The sequence below is a fragment of the Kogia breviceps genome, chromosome 1, assembly GCF_026419965.1.
Source record: "Kogia breviceps isolate mKogBre1 chromosome 1, mKogBre1 haplotype 1, whole genome shotgun sequence".
NCBI lineage: Eukaryota > Metazoa > Chordata > Mammalia > Artiodactyla > Physeteridae > Kogia > Kogia breviceps.
In genome coordinates this window covers 144,702,355-144,725,862 of record NC_081310.1, presented here as the reverse complement: position 1 = coordinate 144,725,862, position 23,508 = coordinate 144,702,355, and the positions used below count along the sequence as shown (strand labels likewise).

General features: G+C 38.3%; 1 protein-coding gene across 2 annotated transcripts in view; it reads left to right on the top strand.

Annotated features, from left to right (window-relative positions):
- DYNLT5 (dynein light chain Tctex-type family member 5) overlaps positions 1 to 22,452 on the top strand; it is a 30,901-nt gene extending 8,449 nt beyond the window's left edge. Inside the window, exons 3-5 of one of the 2 annotated variants that reach the window (XM_059075919.2) lie at positions 14,683 to 14,774; positions 20,709 to 20,833; positions 21,677 to 22,452. In XM_059075919.2, the coding sequence (XP_058931902.1) occupies positions 14,683 to 14,774; positions 20,709 to 20,833; positions 21,677 to 21,880 (421 nt within the window). In that variant the 3' untranslated portion in view covers positions 21,881 to 22,452. The remainder of the gene's footprint in view (positions 1 to 14,682; positions 14,775 to 20,708; positions 20,834 to 21,676) is intronic. The other variant, XM_067043835.1, reaches the window with a different exon arrangement.
- Positions 22,453 to 23,508: the final 1,056 nt, after the last annotated feature.

Below are 23,508 nucleotides of genomic sequence, written 5' to 3'. Positions count from 1 at the left end.
GCTCTCCCTTGCTCCCGTCTTCTGCCTCTTGACCACACTGGCATTTTTCCACATGGTCCTGTGTGGCATGTTGTGTCTCTTGCCTCTAGGACCTGTGAGTATAATAAACTGTTTTCATGAACCCGTCCTCTGACTCCTTCTGTGACTTCACCTGACTGACTCTCATATCTAGCTCTTTGCTTCTTACTGCTGCGTACTAGTCCTTAATATACATCCATCACTCATGCTCTTATCCATTCCCCTAGGGATGAACACCCAGATTGGTTTTCCCTCCCTGCCAAGGGAGTGCCATGTGGAACTGAATCTTTGTACATAACCCTTCATTGGCATCTTTGTGAAAAGTGCCTTGTGAATGTGATCCTAGGTAAAGGCATTCCTGTTAAGGAAGATTTGAAGTAATGGTGAAATAATTCATAGATGAAACTGCTTAACACAAACATATCAATATTTCTCAAATTAATCTACAAATGCACATATCTCAATCAAACCCATTTGTATGTTTTGAGAAACTCAACAAACCATTTCTAAATTTTATAAATAGGGAAAGAATTCTGAGTAACTAAGTTAACTTTGAAGAGTGAGCATAGAGGAGGAATTTACTCTATCAGATATTAAGATATACCACAAAGCTGTAGTAAGTAAAAATAATAATAAATACAGGAATAAACAAATAGGTGTAGAAATAGACAAATAGAGCAATGGAATACATAGAAACTTTAGTAGTAGACCTATGAATATATAGAACATAATATATGAGCAAGGGGAAATGATGGGCTTTTTTTAACACCTTTATTGGAGTATAATTGCTTTACAATGGTATGTTAGTTTCTGCTTTATAACAAAGTGAATCAGCTATACCTATACATATATCCCCATATCTCCTCCCTCTTGCGTCACCCTCCCACCCTCCCTATCCCACCCCTCTAGGTGGTCACAAAGCACTGAGCTGATCTCCCTGTGCTATGAGGCTGCTTCCCACTAGCTATCTGTTTTACATTTGGTAGTGTATATATGTCCATGCCACTCTCTCACTTCGTCCTAGCTTACCCTTCCCCCTCCCCATGTCCTCAAGTCCATTCTCTACGTCTGTGTCTTTATTCCTGTCCTGTCCCTAGGTTCTTCAGAACCAGTTTTTTCTTTTTTCTTTTTTTAGATTCCATATATATGTGTCAGCATACAGTATTTGTTTTTCTCTTTCTGACTTACTTCATTCTGTATGACAGACTCCAAGTCCATCCACCTCACTACAGATAACTCAATTTCATTTCTTTTTATGGCTAAGTAATATTCCATTTTATATATGTACCAAATCTTCTTTATCCATTCATCTATTGATAGACACTTAGGTGACTTCCATGTCCTGGCTATCATAAAGAGAGCTGCAATGAACATTGTGGTACATGACTCTTTTTGAATTATGGTTTTCTCAGGGTATATGCCCAGTAGTGGGATTGCTGAGTCATATGGTAGTTCTTTTTTATTTTTTTAACATCTTTATTGGAGTATAACTGTTTTACAATAGTGTGTTACTTTCTCCTTTACAACAAAGTGAATCAGTTATACATATACATATGTTCCCATATCTCTTCCCTCTTGCGTCACCCTCCCTCCCACCCTCCCTATCCCACCCCTCTAGGTGGTCACAAAGCACAGAGATGATCTCCCTGTGCTATGTGGCAGCTTCCCACTAGCTATCTAATTTACATTTGGTAGTGTATATATGTCTATGCCACTCTCTCACTTCGTCACATCTTACCCTTCCCCCTCCCCATATCCTCAAGTCCATGCTCTAGTAGGTCTGTGTTTTATTCCCTCCCGTCCTATCACTAATCTCTTCATGACATTTTTTTTCTTAGATTCCATATATATGTGTTAGCATACAGTATTTGTTTTTCTCCTTCTGACTTACTTCACTCTGTATGACAGACTCCAGATCTATCCACCTCATTACAAATAACTCAGTTTCATTTTTTTATATGGCTGAGTAATATTCCATTGTATATATGCACCATATCTTCTTTATCCATTCATCTGTTGATGGACACTTAGGTTGCTTCCATGTCCTGGCTATCGTAAATAGAGCTGCAATGAACATTTTGGTACATGACTCTTTTTGAATTATGGTTTTCTCAGGGTATATGCCCAGTAGTGGGATTGCAGGGTTGTATGGTAGTTCTAATAGTAGTTTTTTAAGGAAACTCTATACTGTTCTCCATCAATTTACATACCCACCAAGGTGCAAGAGTGTTCCCTTTTCTCCACACCCTCTCCAGCATTTATTGTTTGTAGACTTTTTGATGATGGCCATTCTGACTGGTGTGAGGTGATACCTCATTGTAGTTTTGATTTGCATTTATCTGATGATTAGTGATGCTGAGCATCCTTTCATGTGTTTGTTGGCAATCTGTATATCTTCTTAGTAGAAATGTCTATTTAGGTCTTCTGCCCATTTTTGGATTGGGTTGTTTGTTTTTCTGATATTGAGCTGCATGAGCTGCTTGTAAATTTGGGGGATTAATCCTTTATCAGTTGCTTCATTTGCAAATATTTTCTCCCATTCTGAGGGTTGTCTTTTTGTCTTGTTTATGGTTTATTTTGCTGTGAAAAAGCTTTGAAGTTTCATTAGGTCCCATTTGTTTATTTTCGTTTTTATTTCCATTTCTCTAGGAGGTGGGTCAAAAAGGATCTTGAAGTGATTTATGTCATAGAGTGTTCTGCCTATGTTTTCCTCTAAGAGTTTGATAGTGTCTGGCCTTACATTTAGGTCTTTAATCCATTTTGAGTTTATTTTTATGTATGGTGTTAGGGAGTGTTCTAATTTCATTCTTTTACACGTAGCTGTCCAGTTTTCCCAGCACCACTTATTGAAGAGTCTCTCTTTTCTCCATTGTATATTCTTGCCTCCTTTATCAAAAATAAGGTGACCATATGTGTGTGGGTTTATTTCTGGGCTTTCTATCCTGTTCCATTGAGCTATATTTCTGTTTTTGTGCCAGTACCCTACTGTCTTGATTACTACAGCTTTGGAGTACAGTCTGAAGTCATGGAGCCTGATTCCTCCAGCTCCATTTTTCGTTCTCAAGATTGCTTTGGCTATTGGGGATCTTTTGTGTTTCCATACAAATTGTGAAATTTTCTGTTCTAGTTCTGTGAAAAATGCCAGTGGTAGTTTGATAGGGATTGCATTGAATCTGTAGATTGCTTTGGGTAGTATAGTCATTTTCACAATGTTGATTCTTCCAATCCAAGAACATGGTATATCTCTCCATCTGTTTGCATCATCTTTAATTTCTTTCAGCAGTGTCTTATAGTGTTCCACATACAGATCTTTTGTCTCCTTAGATAGGTTTATTCCTAGGTATTTTATTCTTTTTGGCAATAATAAATGGTTCATTTTTCTTTCAGATTTTTCATCATTAGTGTATAGGAATTTCTGTGCATTAATTTTGTATCCTGCTACTTTACCAAATTCATTGATTAGCTCTACTAGTTTTCTGGTAGCATCTTTAGGATTCTCTATGTGTAGTATCATGTCATATGCAAACAGTGACCACTTTACTTCTTCTTTTCCGATTTGGTTTCCTTTTATTTCTTTTCCTTCTCTGATTGCTTTGGCTAAAACTTCCAAAACTATGTTGAATAATAGTGGTTAGAGTGAGCAACCTTTTCTTGTTCCTGATCTTAGTGGAAATGGTTTCAGTTTTTCACCATTGAGAATGATGTTGGCTGTGGGTTTGTCATATATGGCCTTTATTAAGTTGAGGTAAGTTCCCTCTATGCCTACTTTCTGGAGGGTTTTTATCATAAATGGGTGTTGAATTTAGTCGAAAGCTTTCTCTGCATCTATTGAGATGATCATATGGTTTTTCTCCTTCAATTTGTTAATATGGTGTATCACGTTGATTGATTTGCATATATTGAAGACTTCTTGCATTCCTGGGATAAACCCCACTTGGTCATGGTGTATGATTCTTTTAATGTGCTCTTGGGTTCTGTTTGCTAGTATTTTGTTGAGGATATTTGCAACTATGTTCATCAGTGATACTGGCCTGTAGTTTTCTTTCTTTGTGACATCTTTGTCTGGTTTTGGTATCAGGGTGATGGTGGCCTCATAGAATGAGTTTGGGAGTGTTCCTCCCTCTGCTATCTTTTGGAAGAGTTTGAGAAGGCTGGGTGTTAGCTCTTCTCTAAATGTTTGATAGAATTCACCTGTGAAGCCATCTGGTGGTCCTGGGCTTTTGTTGTTGGAAGATTTTTAATCACAGTCTCAATTTCAGTGCTTGTGATTGGTCTGTTTATATTTTCTATTCCTTCCTGGTTCAGTCTCCAAAGGTGGTGCTTTTCTAAGAATTTGTCCATTTCTTCCAGGTTGTCCATTTTATTGGTATATAGTTGCTTGTAGTAATCTCTCATCATCCTTTGTATTTCTGCAGTGTCAATTGTTACTTCTTTTTCATTTCTAATTCTATTGATTTGAGTCTTCTCCCTTTTTTTCTTCATGAGTCTGGCTAATGGTTTATCAATTTTGTTTATCTTCTCAAAGAACCAGCTTTTAGTTTTATTGATCTTTGCTATTGTTTCCTTCATTTATTTCTGATCTGATCTTTATGATTTCTTTCCTTCTGCTAACTTTGGGGTTTTTTTGTTCTTCTTTCTCTAATTGCTTTAGGTGTAAGGTTAGGTTGTTTATTTGAGATGTTTCTTGTTTCTTGAGGTAGGATTGTATTGCTATAAACTTCCCTCTTAGAACTGCTTTTGCTGCATCCCATAAGTTTAGGGTCATCATGTTTTCATTGTCATTTGTTTCTAGATATTTTCTTTATTTCCTCTTTGATTTCTTCTGTGAGAAATGGGTTTTTAATAGATTGTTTTGGGAGAAAGCTGGCTTACTATATGAAGGAAAAAAAATGAAGCTGGATTCTTACACCATTTGCATGGTAGACTCCAGATGGAAGACTGAAATGTGGAAAGCTATAAAGCTAATAGAAGAAAGTATAGAATATCTTTGTGTTCTGTGGGAGGGAAAGATTTCTTAAATAAGATCCAAAAATGAAAAACTAAAACCATAAAGCAAAAAAAAAAACTTGATAAATACAACTACAGTAAAACTTGTATTTCAGTTCAACAAAGAATACAATAGACACAGTTTGTAGGCCAGTAGAAGACATATATTTGTAAACTCATGCATATTAACAATTTTTTTTAAAAACAGGAAAACAATTTTTAATAATCAAAAGAGATAAATAGCAATTTACAGAAGCAAAGCCCAAATGGCAAAGCAGAATGTGAAGAGATGCCTAAATTCACTTGCAAAGAGAAATATGCAAATTAAAAGAAGATACCATATTGCACCCAACTGAATGGCAAAACATAAGAAGGGAGAATAACACCAAATGTTGGCAAGGCTAGTGAGAATAATAGCTTATATAGGCATTCAGCAAAGAAATCTAACAGTATTTAGAAAAAATAGGGATATACATGCCCTCTTATCCCCATATACTGAGGACACTGAGGCTTGCTGTGGTAAAGTGACTGGCCAGCATATCACAGTTCCCAGATGACAGAGCAAATACTCTGTGGTTCTCTGACCCTAGAATTTAGAGACTTCATGAGAGTATTTTTATTTGTTACGAGTTAATTGTACCCCACTACCCCTGCCAGATTCATACGTTGAAGTCCTAATCCCCAATACCTCTGAATGTGACCTTATTTGGAATAAGAGGTAAACTTAATTACCTTTACTTAAAGAGGTAATTAAGTTTAAATGAGTTCATTAGGGTGGGTTGTAAACCAATGTGACTGGTGTCCTTATAAGAAAAGGAAACTTGGACACCAACAGGCCTGGAGGGAGGCAATGTGAAGATACACAGGGAGGAGATGGCTGTCCACAAGCCAAGGAGAGAGGCCCAGAACAGATCCTTCCCTCATGGCTCTCAGAAGGAACCAATCCAGCCAACACCTGGTCCTCGGACTTCTAACCTCCAGAAGTGTGAGACAGCAAACTTCTGTTGTTTAAGCCCCCCAGACTTGGTACTTCATTATGGCAGCCCTGGCTAACTATTGCAGTGCAGCTGACCCTTGAACAACACAAGTGTGAACTGTGCAGGTCCACTTACACGTGGATTTTTTTCAGTAGTAAATACTGCAGTACTACACGATCCGTGGTTGGAGCTGTGGATGTGGAATCATGGATACTGAGGAAATGCAACCATGGATAACTGAGGGCCGACCATAACTTCTACTGGATTTTCCACTGCAAAGAGGGTCAGCACCCCTAACCCCCACGTTGTCAACTGTATCTCTTAAGGAGTGAATGGAATAGCATGAGCTTAGTCAGGGAGTCAAACGGGTGACCCAGAGTCCTGCTCTGCCACCACTGGCTGGGGTCAATTCCAGTGTGAACACTTACAAGCTGCTGGTCTTGCATAAGTTATTAAGCCTTCTTTGCCTCAGTTTCTTCCTCTATAAAATGGGATAAAAATAATAGTTGTCAGTTTGGGCATGTTGAGAATTTATTAAAATAATACATGGAAGCACTAGAATAGTTCTTGGCACAGCAAAGAACAGAGCAAGTATTGATTATTATTATTACATAGAACTTTGGCATCAAACCAGACCTGAGTTTGAATCCCTGATCTTCTGTTAACTTAACTAGCTACTATTTAATACTCTTTGTCTTAATATATTATCTATAAAATGAGAATAACAATGACTTCATCACTGTATCATGTCTTTTGTTTACTGAACACATTTCTGTTGCCTGGGTTACTGGCATTGTGCTATGTGCCAAAGATGCAGTGGTGAACAAAATAGACTGTCCCTGAACTTGTGGTATTGCCCTTGTCAAGATCATAATGACTTTCACATTGCTGATGCTGTGGTCAGTCCTTCTCAATCTTCTTCACTGGTCCCTCCTCTTCTCCCCAATTTCTTAATGTAGGAGTGCCTCAGGGAGCACTTTGTCCCTTTGTCCCCTTCTTCTCTTGTCCTACACTTGTCCCCTTGGGAATTTCCTCCAGTCTAGTGACTGAGACATGGTGCTATGCCCCCAGATGTATATCTCCGGCCCACACATCTCTCCCAAACCCCAGACTCATAGGTCTAACTGCCTATTGACCCCTCACTTCAGTACCTAGCAGACATAGCAAACTCAACATGCTCACAACTTAACTCTTTAACTACCTTCCTTCCCATTCAAGAGGAGATTCCATTGGATCAATTTAAAAAATATATTCAGAACCCAACTACTGGGACTTCCCTGGTGGCACAGTGGTTAAGAATCTTCCCGCCAATGCAGGGGACATGGGTTCGAGCCCTGGTCTGGGAAGATCCCACATGCCGTGGAGCAACTAAGCCCATGTGCCACAACTACCAAGCCTGCAAGCCACAGCTGCTGAGCCCACACGCCACAACTACTGAAGCCTGCGTGCCTAGAGCCTGTGCTCCTCAACAAGAGTAGCCACCGCAATGAGAAGCCCGCGCACCGCCACCAAGAGTAACCCCCACTCACTGCAACTAGAGAAAGCCCACGTGCAGCAACAAAGACCCAACTCAACTAAAAATTAATTAATTAATTAATTAATTAATTAATTTTAAAAAAGAAGAACCCAACTACTTACCACTTACCAGACCCCCACTTGGTCTCACTGTATTAGCTTGAGCTGCCATAACAAAATACCACGGATTGTGTGGCTTTAACAATAGGAATTTATTTTCTCACAGTCCTGGAGGCTGGAAGTGTGAAATCACGGTGCCAGCTTGGTTAGGTTCTGGTGAGGGCCCACTTCCTGACTTGCAGATGGCCATCTTTTCACAGTGTCCTTGCATGGAGGAAAGAATGCTGCTGTTTCTTTCTTTTACGTAAGGAGCCCAGTTCTATCAGTTCAGGGCTTCACCCTTACGACTTCACTTCACCTTCGTCATCTCCTTAAAGGCCTTATCTCCAATACACTCACATGGGGTGTTAAGGCTTCAGTCTATGAATTTTGAAGAGACACAATTTTGTTCCTAGCAGTTACTGCCATCTCTCCCCTGGATTACTATAAAAGCTTTCTAACTGGAATCCCTGTGTTTACACATGCTGCCCTACAGCCTATTCTCAGCACAACATTTGGAGTTATCATTGTAAAATATAACATGGATCTTGCTATTCCTCTGCTCAAAACTCTATAAAGCCTCCCACTTTATCAGAGTAAAAGCCAAGATTTTAAGATGGCTCACAAAACTCTACATGGTCCAGCTACCTAACACCCTGGTAACCTCATTTCCTTCCACCCTCCTGCTAGCTGCCTCTTCTCCAGCTACTCTGGCCTCTATGCACTTCTTCAAAACTACCAGGCAGCCTTCTGCTCGAAGCCTGTGCATGTGCTTTCCTCTCCCCCAACATACCCTTCCCTCTGACATCCACATGGCTCATTTCCTCACCTCCTCCAACTCTTTGCTCAGGGAGATCTATCTTGATCATTCTGTTTAAAATTACACACAACTGCCTCTCTCCCATCCACTTCCAAGCTCCCTTAACTAAGTTCTCCTTTTCCATGTAGCATTTATCATCTTCTAACATAGTATATAACTTACTTGTTTAGTATTTTATTGTCATTTTTCTGTCTCTTTTCACTAGGTTCCATGAGAGCAGAGATTTTAGTTTGTGTTTGTTTTCCTTTTTTTGTTGTTGTTGTTGTTTGGGGGTTTTTTTGTTTGTTTGTTTTTTATACCCCAGGGACCTAGAATAGTACCTGGCACATAGCAGTCACTCAATAAATATTTTTTGACAGTAGAATGAATAATTATTGTATTATACTAATTCCTCAACACAAACAGGTTAGGTTCACAGGTCCAAGTATGTAAGTCCAGGATGACTAAGGGCTTTCATTTTGCAGACATAAGATGCATTTACAGCAAAAAGAAAAATGTTTGTTCAAATTTTTAAAACAAGGTATACTTTACCTTCTTGCTGAAACATTCCATTGTGCAACTATTAAAAAAAGAAGAAGAACATTATCATTTGTGTTGAACATCTGTTGGGATAGATGACACTCCTTGATGATCTCCATGGCACTGTAGGGGTAACCATGGCACACACACTCCCAGCCTCACCTCTCTGATGATTACCGAGGGTAATGTGACTTTGATCTGTGCATTCATCCAGGAGCTGCCACAGAGGTTTCGTCAGCTGCTCTTGACCTTAACCTCACCTTCTCTTGGATAAAGAGATCCAACAGTGGGCTTCAGACACTAACTCTGACTTTCTATTCACCCACTCAAAATTGTTCTACTTTGTCAGTCACATTTCCTGGATTATCTTCAATCGCTTCAGAGCTAGACTTTTCACAGGTTGCATGGTTCATTCTTTGTCCTTCAGAATCATTCCTACTCTTAAAAATGTATGCCACAAGAACACATATCATGTCATTTTCTCTCTTCTTTCATTTTTGAAAATATATCTTGACTTTTGTTTCCATAACAACCTTTCTCTTACTTGTAAGATGGGACCCATAATGTGAATAAAATATCTCAAAACTATGTAAAAATCTGGCAATACTGCTATAAAACTAAATGGCTACACACAACTAAATTACCTTAACAGACAACTTGTACCTTCCACTGATGGGGGAAGAGTTGGTATGCTTTTGATCTTAAGCATAATAGTCATAAAAATGTCCATAAATGTTTTGAGGTGGAAAGTTCCCAAGTGAATTTTGATGCATATTTTATTTTGTTTTCTACATCTTGTGTCTCCAGCACAGGAAGTCTTATTTTCCTTTGTATTCCCAGTACTTCTCACTTTGCCTGCCACATGGTGGGCAATAAATAGCTATTGAAAGAATGAAGCAAAAAGAAAAGAACAAATGTACAAATTTATACCCTGAAGCCTTCTTTTTCTCTGTGCTCTCTGAAATAACCCCACTGGGCGGCAGCACATGACTTTAATAACAGATTTTTAAAAATAAGAGAGGTTCATGCTTAAATGATCCCATTCAAAATACGGTAGTTCCAGGCATTTCATAGTTACAAATCGAAGAAAGAGGTGATAGTCTGACTTTCTTAAGCTACTAAATGAATGGCTTCAAGGCTAGCTATCTATTCAAACATTATCTTTTACTGCAGCTTAAAACATCTAAGGCATAATGGCAGTGAAAATGTCTGGAAATGAATTCTTAATAATAATTAGATGGTATTATGGCTGGTGAGATTTAATTGACATTATTGTTTCTATCTCCAACCATCATGACAATAAGACATGCCTTGTACTTATTCTGTGTAATTCAAGGAATGGTCAGCATGCAAATTTGTAAGATGTTTTCAGGAAAACTGAATTTCATGACAAATAAACATATTCCAACTCCCTAGCTAATTTTTTTGTTTTTTTTCTGCATAATCATAACACAGGCTGTTGGGTTAGCATGGGACACAATGTAAGAGGGTTACTTTTGTTATTGTGTACCAATTTCATGCAGCTATTTCCACAACCAGGTTAATTTCAAGTCTGTCCTGAGCAATGGTACATGTGATTCCAAGTATTAGTGGAAATTTATATTGGTTACAAATTGTTACTCTTCTCTCTAGAATAATATTAGTTCATTTGTTCACTGTTTTCACCAGCAGTTTACACCAGACTTTCAGTTTTCCTTCTTTTACATTTAATTTACCTTCCTGCCTAAAACTTTACAACTCCTTTGGGCACATTTTGCCAGTTGAAATCCTTTTCTTCCATAAATGCCAACAAGCTGATGAAACACATAGACAGCAAGAACATTTTTCACATTTAAAAACGTCAAATACAGCATTCCCTTTGCAGTGAGATCATGTATCTAAGAAGGATTATTATTATAAACTAGGGAAGACCTGGTCATAGGCAACAGAAACTCATCCACATGTAATGTGAAATATACCCAATAAATTTGTTGTGCTGTGAATGCAGCACTGGTAATTAAAATTATAAATTTGCTCTTTGAAGCATCTCACATTTTTATCTTTAAAAATTTCAAAGGGCTTGAATAAAGCTGTTTATCCATAGAAAATATGTACACATTTTTCTAAGTCAGTATTCTGAACTGACATTGGTAATTGCAAGCATATCTAATATTTTATGTCTTCTTTTCGTCTTTTTTCATGCAATATATATTGTATTTTTTCTGTTCAACTTATTCTCTTTTCTCTCTCCCTTCTTCCGAGGCATCTCATTCTAATATGGGAACTATCAGATATCAGTTTCAAAAAATACCATAAATAGGGTTTTTTAAAAAGTAAAATTGTTCTATAACTTACATAAAATTATAGTCTTGGTTGATACATGGTCAGATTTCCAATGTACAGAAATCAACAGACTAACCAAATATTTTCCTTCTGCATGATAAGGGAAGCCAGGTTAATATATCTGAAATCTCTGAAATCTCTGAAATCTCACTCCCCAAAGCCCCATCTCTTCCACAAAATGAACTCCAAGTTTTGTGCTCTATTACTTGCAGCATCCCACTTCCAAACTCTGTATCAGTTAAAATTTGTATCAGTTATATCTAATGCTTCTTATAAAAATCTTTTTATAAAAAATAAAAACAGTGGCTTAAACAAAATAGAAATATATTTTCTCTTACATAAAAGAAGTCTAGAAGGACTAGTCTTCTAGCTTCTGATCTATAATCCATAAGGTCATCTCAAGATCCAAGATAGCTGCTGAGCTCTTGCCATCATATCCACGGTCCAGTAATGAACAGGCCCCTGCTGGTTGACTTAGTTGGTTGAATTAATTCCCTCAGAATTTTCACCCATAACTTCCACTTACAACTTATTGGCTCATAAGCCACACGGCCCCAGTAGCACTAACGAGCCCAAGCATTTGTCTTCAATTTAGAGAGAAATATTCCCACAAATTTCTGGTTCTGCTACCAAGGAAGAAGAGAACAACATTGGAAAGCAAATGACAGTCCCTGCCACAATGGTCATTATAGTTTTCTTTATAATGATGGAATATTGAAAACAACCTAAATGGCCTGTTTAAATAAAATGCAGTATGTTCATAAATTAAATACTGTCTTGGTATTTAAAACATGGATGCAGATTACTATTTATTGACATAGTTATCTGCTACATATTTCTGAGTGGAAAAAAAACAGCATCTATAATAGATCCCATATGTAAAATCATGTCTGAAAAGTTTTTTTAATATTAAGAGTGGTTAGATAATCACTGAGGTTAGTAATTTTTTGTGTAACTTTACTTTGTTCTTTATACTTTCCTGTACACTTAGAAATTTTTACAATGAGCATACACTGTTTACAGATTGCTGTAGAAATAGAAAGGCACTGTACGAAATCACCTTCAGTATTTCAAAAAAAAGTCACCCTAAAAACCTTTCAATTTGCACATCAGTCTTCAGCCAGTGGGGTTTTGAAGCTGCCCTTATGACATTCACCAATATCATACTGATAATATTACAAACTGCACTGGCTATCATTTTTTTAGTAACATGGCAATACCAAAGCAATAGTATCCAAAGCAAAAAATCATTACTTTCTTTTTTGTGTTAGACTTCTAACTCTGTTAATTTGAGTTTTATACAAACTCTACTTCTCCTTCTATGAGTTTTTAATATGGCATTTAGTAGAAAAGAAATAGCGTTTTATTAACATCTTCTTATGTTTGTGCAAGTAACTTAATTGCAGCAATTAATTATTTCAGGTAGTCATTGCCCCTATTTCCATTCTATCAGATATGATCATATATGAAACTTTGTTACAGAGGTAAATAGAGTATTTGACATCTAAGTCTGCCTTTCGTATATGTATGCAGTTAAGCACTTTGCCAGCTCCCTTTATCGCTGAAATGGGCGGAATAATGCCTCTTTTACTTCCTTAAAGGGGGTATTTTAAAGATAAAATGAGACAATTGATGGAAAATATTTTGCAAAAAAAAAGTAGCGGGCTTCCCTGGTGGTGCAGTGGTTGAGAGTCCGCCTGCCGATGCAGGGAACACGGGTTCGTGCCCCGGTCCGGGAAGATCCCACATACCGCGGAGCGGCTGGGCCCGTGAGCCATGGCCGCTGAGCCTGCGCGTCCGGAGCCTGTGCTCCGCAGCAGGAGAGGCCGCAGCGGTGAGGGGCCCACGTACCGGAAAAAAAAAAAAAAAAAAAAGGAGCATATACAATATTGGGGCAGGCTGGCTTATTTTAAAATCAAGGGGCTTATGCAACATTGGTTTTTCTAAGCAGAAGCTACCATCTTTGGCGCTGCTCACAACACCTGCAGCGAACGTGGCTAAACAGGATGGTTGCTACTTCAAAGGGCAGCAGAAAATTGAGGAAAGCAAGTGTTATAAGAATGGAGACTAACTCACTAATCCAGAAATCCATTGTGGAAAAGCGGCCATAATGTCTTACATCACTTTCTTGGGCTGGGTGGGTAAACCTTAATTTATTGTTTAAATTGTATTAAATGATTTTTAAAACATAATATCCGTGATTTTCTTAAAATAGCAATTTGCAGGAAGCTCACTAACTCCCAACAGCTCAGAACTAAGTATGTAAAACTCCTCGCAGAGAGAAAAAAAAGTCCCCAAAGATTAAGAACAAATATCTCATTCTCATTTAATTAAAGCAAAAACTTAGCCTGCTTATAAAAGTAATCACTCTGAAAACACACACACACGCACACACACTCACACACACGCACACACTGTTATATCATCTCCTTTGAAATGATATCTGTCTTAACCTCCATTTCACAGGTGGAGAGAACTGGGGTAGAGATCTGAGCCTGCCATTAGTGACGGCTGAATTTTCTCTGATTAAGTACTGCTGGAGGGACTTTAGGGGTTACTCTTCATTCGGGTCTCCTGTTCAGCACCTGGATAAGCTTATATTGCCTTGGTAACCAGGCCAAAACCCTTTCTTAATGTTGAAAAGCGTGATTTATGCTTATTGATTACTATAGTTTGGGTGAATTGTGGTTTCTCTCATCATGTAGATGAGTTTCTCGGGTTTTTTTTCTACTAAAGGGATTTTGTGAGGTACATTTAATAGTAAACTCCTTATAATCCCCCATGTATGTAAAGAGCTTGTTGCCCAACATTTTAAGCTTCCTCACATAATCCCCAGTCCCTTTTGTGAGTTCTGTCCACTTTGAGGAGAGACTTTTGCACCTGCAGTAGAGATGCAACTGACAATAACTTTTGAAACGTGTACAGTTGGCCCTCAGTATCTGCTGAGCATTGGTTCCGGGAGTCCCCCCATGGATACCAAAATCAGTGGATGCTCAAGTCCCTTATATAAAATGGTGCAGTACAGTTCGCCCTCCATATCCGTGGGTTCCGCATCCGCGGATTTAACCAACTGAAATACGTGATTAGGTGAATCCCTGGATGCAAAGGGCTGACTGTACATACTCCGTTAGCCCACAGATGGAACAACCCATGAATACTTTCATAATAATCAAATGCCCCAGGCACTGCACTGGGCTTCAACCACTATATTGAGACCTGCTTCAAGTGACTTCTCTACACTGGTAATAGTTCCATCTCTAAAATGTTTTAGACTTCAAATGTATTACCAGGATATTTACAGGGGACTTGCTTGAAATATTTTTAGAGAAAACATAAAATTTTTGTCACATTTTTGCTAAGAGCAACATGGTGTTTTGCTATTATTGTTATAGTAACTGTTGAAATTTGTTTTCTCCTTGCTTTTAGCTCTCTGAGTACAGTGTCTTATACGCGTGAACCTAGCCAGCGTGAAGATGCCTCTCACCTCGCAGTTCAGATGGAAAACACCTACCAACTGGGTGTGTTATTTTATCACTCCATCCTATTTAAGACTTCTAATTTCATGGGTGATATTTACTTAAAATAATATCTGATAACCTGGCATTATCTTCAATGCTAGCACAATATAAGGGATCTTAATTAATTGGGTGATTTGATATTGCTTTAATTTCTTCCTCTGCAAAGTGGGACCAGTATCCATTGCCTACTTTTCTTTATCAGTATTTTCTAAATACGAAGCAAGTCACTGGGTGGCACTGAGGTGTAGTGTGTATTACTAAATTAAGGAGTTCATTGGGTATTTCCAGGTTATCTTGTGGAGTTTTTTAATATCTACTTGAGTGAAATGAAAGAGATATGCATTATAGTTTTATCAAACAAAACCAACAAAGGTTGCTGGTAGGTGGAGAAAAAAAGCCTTAAGGCAAAGGCAAATGATTCCTTGTCCCCTGTTGACAGAGATGTTTATCTTTTCCCGCAGAGGTTTTAGGTCTTTGAAAACAAAAATCTTTTCACCTGCCCCAATACTCCAGGTGGAGTCCACAGTGACTATCATTCCCCATTCATATTTCTTCATAGAACTACTTGTTTTCTCTAAATGCATACCTTCTCACTATTATCTGGATCCATATATAATTACTGCTGTATAGAAATTCCGCAGAGACTTACCAATGACCAAAGGAAGACTCCATGGGCCAGAGTGGTTTCATCTGTGGTCAGTTAACCTCACGAAAATTATAGACCATCAGCACAACCCACTAGGCATTCTAGCCAGTTTTCTACAGTAATCCCCAAGACTACATGGATTATAAGGCTCCATGATTAGTCTGTCTACTGGTATTTTCACAGTGCCTATGGTAGACAACTAATATTCCTGCCCACCAAGATACATTTATACTCCTTCTGGTAGCCTTACCCAGCTTCCTCTGGGGGAACCCGACCACCGCCATCATTATCACTTTTGGTCCATAGCATCCTGCTGAAGCTGACTCTGGCTTCAGAGATGTAACGGTGACTGATTTGGGGATTTGGTCAAGGCCACCAAAGCCTTTGAGGTTCAATTCAGAAAACGTTGTTTGGGCTGTTGAAGAAGCAGTTCATATCCTGAAACTTGAAAGAATAAGGGCTTATGGCAGCTTTGGCCATCTTGCCATCACATGAAGCCTGAGACGAAGTCCTACATCCAGCTGTGTACTCTTAGACTTTTCAGTTAGGCAAACTAAGTTTGAGTCAGGTCTTCCTGTAACTAAAAGAGCTTTGCCATTCGGTGCCTATGACTCTGGGCTCTGCATGCTGGAAGGCTTTGAATCTGATTTTCACAAGATAAAGCATTTGAAATATGAAGCCCTGTGTTTCTTCTTCAAAAGGATCTATTTTCATAACATTTCTCCAAATAAACTAGATTGTCTAATCAGTTTTAGAAGTACTGAGTGTTGAAGCAAGTTAGAAAAGTAATTTTAGAAATAGCTTAGCATAAAGTATTTTCCATATTTTCTTTCAAAAAGTCATGTGAATTATTCTTTTGTGATTAAAGTCTTTTATACTTGATAATCCATTTTTTAAGCATTTAACTAGCTGTTTTGTTAATAATCAAAAATGTATTTCCACTTCCACTTGTTTCTGGGTTTATTTTGCATCTGAAAGAAGATAGTCTTGTGGGCCTTTGGCAAAGATTTTCTCCTATCTATACAATGAATACTGACCAGAAGAGTGAGGAAAAAAATCAATCACCAGTATCACTGTGTTTACTTTTTCACATGCATCATGTAAACACATCTTAAATGTTTAGCATGTTTGTCCTCCCTTTATCTAAGTAATTACAGCCACCAAGAATGAGATGAATCATAATTTTTAAAAAGGGGGAATGGAAGAATGAAAAATATATTTCTTATAAGAAAAGCTACTTACCTCTTCCCATTAATGAATTACTGAAACATGAGTACAGCAGAAAATACGGGCTGTAGGGTCCAATGTATATGAATCTGAATACTCATTTTGCCTATTCCTAAATAAATGATGTTTGAGCAAGGGATTCAGCATCCTTGAATCTCAGTTTCTTCATCTGCAAGTAGGGATATTAGTCCACACATCGTAGGGATACTGTGAGAATTAACTGAACTACTGTATTTAAATTGCTTCCCCCTTCAGTATGTTATTGCTTCTCAAACTGACTGACTCTACGTCTTCACCTTAGATCACTAAGAAGAAAAGCCTTTATGACATCCAACATAATTTCCTATTAAGTATGGAATGAGTTCTCCACAGGACTTTTTCTGGAGCAATGACTATAGAGGTACCTGATTTTTTGAAAACGCTGTGAGCACCACGTCACACAAGGGCTATAGGGGGACATCTTTGCTGCCACATCGGGACAGTCCACCTGAAGCCAATTATTGAAAAATAGAATCTAAAGACAGAGAGAGAGAGACATCGTTTGAGCTCAGCTCCCGTGAGATGAGCAGGCCCCGTCACCAGATGCTTTGTTGGACAGAGTCTGCCAGTCTCTCAGCGCTGACTTTGCTCCACCCTACAGGGTCCTTCCCGCCTGTGGAGGCCTCACTACATCCCTCCTTACAATCTCTTTGCTCAGAATAAGGTAGCAACAATAACAGCTACAACACTCTTAATAACAAAGCTCTAATGAGTGGCTCTTTTGTGTGGCGGGCACTGTTCTGAGCATTTTAAATACTTCGTCTCATTTAATCCCAACAAAAAACAATATGTGATTATTCTTATCACTATCCCTATTTGGGAAGCTAAGACACAGATATATTAAATAACCAAATTTTTATCTATTCTCTCTTAAATCTATTTTTATGGACAAGTTTTTCTTTCTTTTTTTTTCCCATCCTGATACTTCTTCAGATCTTTGCTTTTTGATTTCTAAAAGCATTTTTTTCCTCCTAAAGAAAAAAATTTGCTCTTAAAAAAACAAGAAATGAAAAAAAGCTTAGGCATTCACATTAGTTGATTCTGAAAGCTTCAGGAGCTTGTTTTGGAAGTCAAATGCTAAATATTGACTCTCTCTCTTTGCCTCTCAGCATCCCAGCCTGAGTAAGGCAATAGATAATTCTGGCTGTATAGGGCCAAGGTCACAAAGAAGTGAGAAAAGAAAAGTTTACTACTATATTTAAAATTCTTTTCAGAATAGAATCTTGTTAATGAGATTAAAAAGACAAACTGAGCAAAGTGCAGAAAGGGCATTGATGCAGCTGGACAGTGTGAGCTACTAGAAACTGGGACTCAGGTGTCCCCAGCATTCCATCTTTGCAGCCCTAAACTGTGTGAGGCTTCCTCTCTCACCGTGGCCTGGCTGCCTTCCCACGATGAGAAACAACCTCCAGCAGTTCCTGAGAGTCACATGTCATAACTTTTAACACCGAAAAGAGACTGACTTTTTTTTTTTCCTAGCTCCAATTTAAAATAAAAATTCCAAGAAAGGACTCTAATTGGCCTGGTTTGGGGCAAGTCCATCAAGGGCCAATCAACCATGATCAGGACTTGGGCTCAAAGAAAATGATGGTAGAGCCTAAAGAACCACATGGTTTCAGTGGAAAGAGGACCAGTTCCTTCCATTTGGGAGATGCTGTTCCCAAATTACAGGGAGGAGTACTAGGCGTAGGCGGGCAAATATATGCACTATAGGAACTTACTATTTTCTGAAGAGAACAATGCATACGATCGCTATAATACATGGCCGAATTAAGTTCCACGTGAATGATACAGGTCAAGTTAAGGTAAATGCCATATGAGTGCTTGGTAGGAGGGAATGAAAAAGAGAGGTACCAATCTAAAGGACATAGTCTATTTCATTTAGTCCAAGCTGGTAGTATCATTTTATAATTTCTTAAGTAGGAAGGGAGAAGCCACTCTCAAATTTAGCCTCATTTCACTAGTGTATGCAAGTGGGAATCTTCTAAAACATCCACAGGACGGTGACACAGTAGGTGTCTGGGAGCTTGCCTACTGGGGCTGGTGCCCTATCTCTGACCCCATGAAGCAAGAGCAACCAGGACCAACCCTTCATAGGTTTATAACTGCTTGTCGTTCTCCTGTAGAACAGAGATTCCTGCTGACTAAATACTGGGGTTAATTTTCATACTCGTATCAGATGTCTCTGTTTTACTTGTCCACATTCATTCCCCAGGCTGATTTAACTTTAACTGAACAATTCATATATAATCATCAAAATAAAAATACTATTAATTGAGCCCCAGGAGGCTCACCTAACTCAACTCTAGGCACGGGCTGTCACCTTCTGGTTAAGTTCAGCCATCGGGAAACTTCATCAGGTAGAGAGGAGTGTGAACCCTTGCCTTTGGGCTCATCTTGGGCTGTTTGCATCTATCAACAGAAGGACATAAGCTACTCTTAAGGGAGCCCTCTCCACATGGCTCTTCTGGGATCTAGTTCCCTTCTCAGACCCCTCAAGCCTGGGGTTGGAATGGGGGTAACACCCTCACTTTTGCTGGCCCAGGGGGATTGCACTTTCCTTCATGATTTCCTTCATCCTGCTCAGACCTTCCTAAGAAGTCTCTTTATTAAATCCTCCTGGAATGTCCTAACTTTAATGTGTCATACGTTTCCTTAGACCCTGACTGATACAGTCATTAAAAATAAACACTTAAAAGATACTGATGACTATTAAAAATAGAATTGGATATAATTCTTCATCCATGTCAACTCAGCAAATAATGATCGAGCTTCTGTACACCAGGCTCTGGGCACATGAACATGTTGTGCAATGACAGAGAGATGATGAGGTTAATAATATTCCTGGGAGGTACAAGTAAGATTCCTGGGGTGCAGGATAAGATCCAGCTGAAGCTTTGCTCTGAAAGTGGATTAAATGTGGTTAAAAATTTAAGCCCTTGAGTCAGATAGACCAGAGTGTACATCCCAGCCCTGCCACTGTGTGATTCTAGGTAAGTTACTCAATATATTTAAACCTCTGTTTGCCCATCTGTGAAATGGGGATAACAGTAAGATTCACCCCAGAGATTTATTGGACGATTATACATATAAAGTAATGAATATAAAATACTTAACACGGTGGCCGACGTGTAGAAAATGCTCAATAAAAGTAGCTGTTATCTGTACAATGGTTATTATTGATAAAGTGTTTAATTCTATTTAAATTCAGAAATCATACCTTAAACATTTCTTATGACTTTAGCATTGTATTAGACTCTGAGGAGAACAAAATCTGATCTAGCTTACCAATTCAAGGGAGAAAGGCAAATATGCCTTAACCATTATCAGCTGGATTAGGAGCCACGATAGCAGTGGAGACCCAGTGCACTGGGAGTACAGAGAAGAAAGGGATGATTTGTACCTGAGGAGAGGAGGAAGGCTACCTGGAGAAGAAGACATTTGAGCTGGCCTTGAAACATGTGTGGGTATTTCTCAGATGAACAGGATGGGGAAAGGAAGAGCAAATGTACACAAGCATTCTTGAAAGGACAGATGAAGTCCATGAGGCTGGAACAGCGCTCATGTGGAGAGCTGTGGTGGTCGGAGAAGAGGCTGTAGGCTGAACCCTAGACTTTGCTGAGGGAAACACCGTGGTAAGATCTGGACGTTACAACTCCAGCTGCAGTTTCATAGAAATTGGAGATGGGAGATGTAAGAGCTGGGGGCCAGTTAGAAAGATGCTGAGACACTGAAATAAGTCATCAGTAGGAGGAACTGGTAAGGAGGATACTTTCAATGTCAGACCTCAATGGTACTGAACACACTCTTGAGGTATCTGGTAAATGGATGAGTCCACAAACCTCTCCTCCTCGGCCAGAGGATGTGACTGGAAGCCTAATTGGGACCACTTTTTTCCTTCAGTAGAGGCCATCCAAAAGATTAAATGTCTCCATGTTTCAATACTCTCTCGATAAAGCTATGGGGTGGATGGATGTGATTTGAAATTACTTCTTTGAAAGAAATTCCATCTGTGTTTTCAGGTCCTACCAAACATTTTCCAGTTGTCATTGTCAATCATATTCTGAAAGATGTGTTAACTAACTACCTACAAGAAGAAAATTATGAACCAGAGCTCTGTAGACAGATGACTAAAACGATTTCTGAGGTATGCCTGTGATTTTCCAAAGTGTTAACTATGATGAGAATATTTGTTGAAAGCACAACCCCCTACTTTCTGATGAAGGCAATTAATTTGCAGTAGCAGTAAAACTGCTTATTTTTATTTTTAAAAAATATTTATTAGGTCATATTCTATGTGTGTCTGGGTAAAAAGCCTTTGTCTAATACAATTATTATGTGCATCACTTGCATGTATTCTGTTTAAGAAATGTATAAAACTGCCCCATTTATTAAAAAAAGTTTATTGTTAAAAAATACATTTTAATAATCATTTTGTCTTCCCCAAGGCACCTTCTTTGTATGCCATCAAATGCAAACATTGTGGCCTTTAAATACCTTTCTATTTTTATCAAGTAAAATGCTGGCACTCCATCAGGTTTTCTCTACTTTCTTTTTTATTACAAACTCTCTAATAAGCATTCACTATTAGTCATATTACAGGAGACTCCAGCTGTATGGTCCCTTAATTAGACATGAACAAGAGGGTATAACTCAAATGCCAACATTCTTTGAAGGGAAGCCATCTCAACATAAATTTTCAAAGAATGTAATAAATCCATTGAATTCCATTCTCTGGATTATCATTTTTCCATGTGCCTTAGAAAATGTAGATTTCTTGCTGGGGCTATCATTTTGTCCCTAAATGTCCTGTCTTGTGAGGACAGTGCTTGAAGGAAATTATAGCTACCATTCTACAACAATTTCTGAAAGGATCCAAAATGTGTCATGCTGTTTTCTTCAATTAAATCCACTATAGTTATGAGGAAAATTAAGACTCTTACATTTCAATGTGACTAAGTGAGGACTTTTTTTGGCTTTTAATTTCTAGGTTATTAAAGCCCAGGTCAAGGACTTGATGATTCCACGATATAAGCTAATTGTGATGGTTCACATTGGACAACTGACTGGCCAGAGCATACTGATTGGAAGCAGATGCCTCTGGGATCCTAAAAATGATACCTTTGCATCTTACATTTTCAGAAATTCTTCTCTCTTTGCTCTTGCAAATGTCTACACAGTTTACTTTGAGTGACTGAAAACAAGAAATCTAGTTCGTACTTTTTAAATCAAGAAATAGACTGTATCTTTGTACACAAGTTTCACTGCCCAGACGTTTGAGAAAGACACAACACTAATATTTCAAACAATTAGAAGTTTGGGGACTTCTTCATACTCCTGTAAGTATGAAAGAGTATACTTACTCTTTGGGGAAGAGAAGGTGGCACAAGAAAGAATCTTGTTTATCCAAAGAAGGAACTAAGTCTTGCTTCTGCTGGATTGTTTTTTTCATAGACATAGATTCTTATTAAATATTGCCTTGGGTACTAATTATTTTAATTACACTTTAATTAGAGAGTTAGAATTCCCTGCATTTTTTTTTTAATGAAGAGAAGTCTTTAAAAATATGGCTATAGGGCTTCCCTGGTGGCGCAGTGGTTGAGAGTCCGCCTGCCGATGCAGGGGACACGGGTTCGTGCCCCGGTCCGGGAAGATCCCACATGCCGCGGAGCGGCTGGGCCCGTGAGCCATGGCCGCTGAGCCTGCGCGTCCGGAGCCTGTGCTCCGCAACGGGAGAGGCCACAACAGTGAGAGGCCCGCGTATCGCAAAAAAAAAAAAAGAAAAAAAAAAATATGGCTATATACCCTGACCAATAAGTGACGGTAGCATATTCAATGTGGTATACAAAAATGATCAATGGTACTCTGTCTCAGTGCTGTGTATAAAAGAATACGGATTTTCATTTTGTATTTAATAAGTTAAGCAGCATTCATTAACTGCAATTATTGTTATTTGTACCTGAGAGTTGAAACTGCTAATGTAGAATTAATGATTTTATAACAATTATCGTAGTCCCACAGGACAGCTAGCTAAAACTAGACGCTCTTGTGGGTTGCCGGCACTTTACAAAATTGTGGGAGAACCAAATATTAGCTCTTCAATAATGGAAACAAAAAAATGAACAAAGGCTTTTTAGGGCACTGAAGTAGAGGTTGTGATATTAAATATACATGATGCTTAATAGTAAGTGTATCTGTAACATAAAATCGTTTATTGGAAAGAGACACTGCTTTTAAATATACACTGCCTGATATACCTTTCAATAGGTTTCCTAGGCTAACAGACTTTTACACAAAATATATAGCTGGCAGCTTAACAGATAAAACATGTGTATTTACTATTTTGTTCCTATGAATTTAATACTAAAGTGACCCAGTGTGGTTTTGAATGGATGGCACTAAAAGTTACAGGGCTGCAAAAGCTTATTATTCTGTGGGTTAATGTAGCTTATAACATGGATCATTTATTTTTATGGAGCTTTCAGCCCTTTGTGTGCATGTAAAATGGTGCGGTAACATTGTTCTTGGATGGTAAGTGGTCTGCCTAGAGGACATTTGTTAAAGGTCAAAGATGAAGTGTACACATATGGAGAAAATTAACAACTCTATAGTCCTAAGGAAAAAATGATATGTAATTCATATCAAAACAAATTTAACAAATGGGAAAATAGTCAGTGCTTTATAGTCATGTACTGATGTCTTATTTTTCCCTCAAGATGACGTGTATTTTTTTAACATCTTTATTGGAGTATAATTGCATTACAATGGTGTCAGTTTCTGCTTTATAACAAAGTGAATCAGTTATACACATACACATGTTCC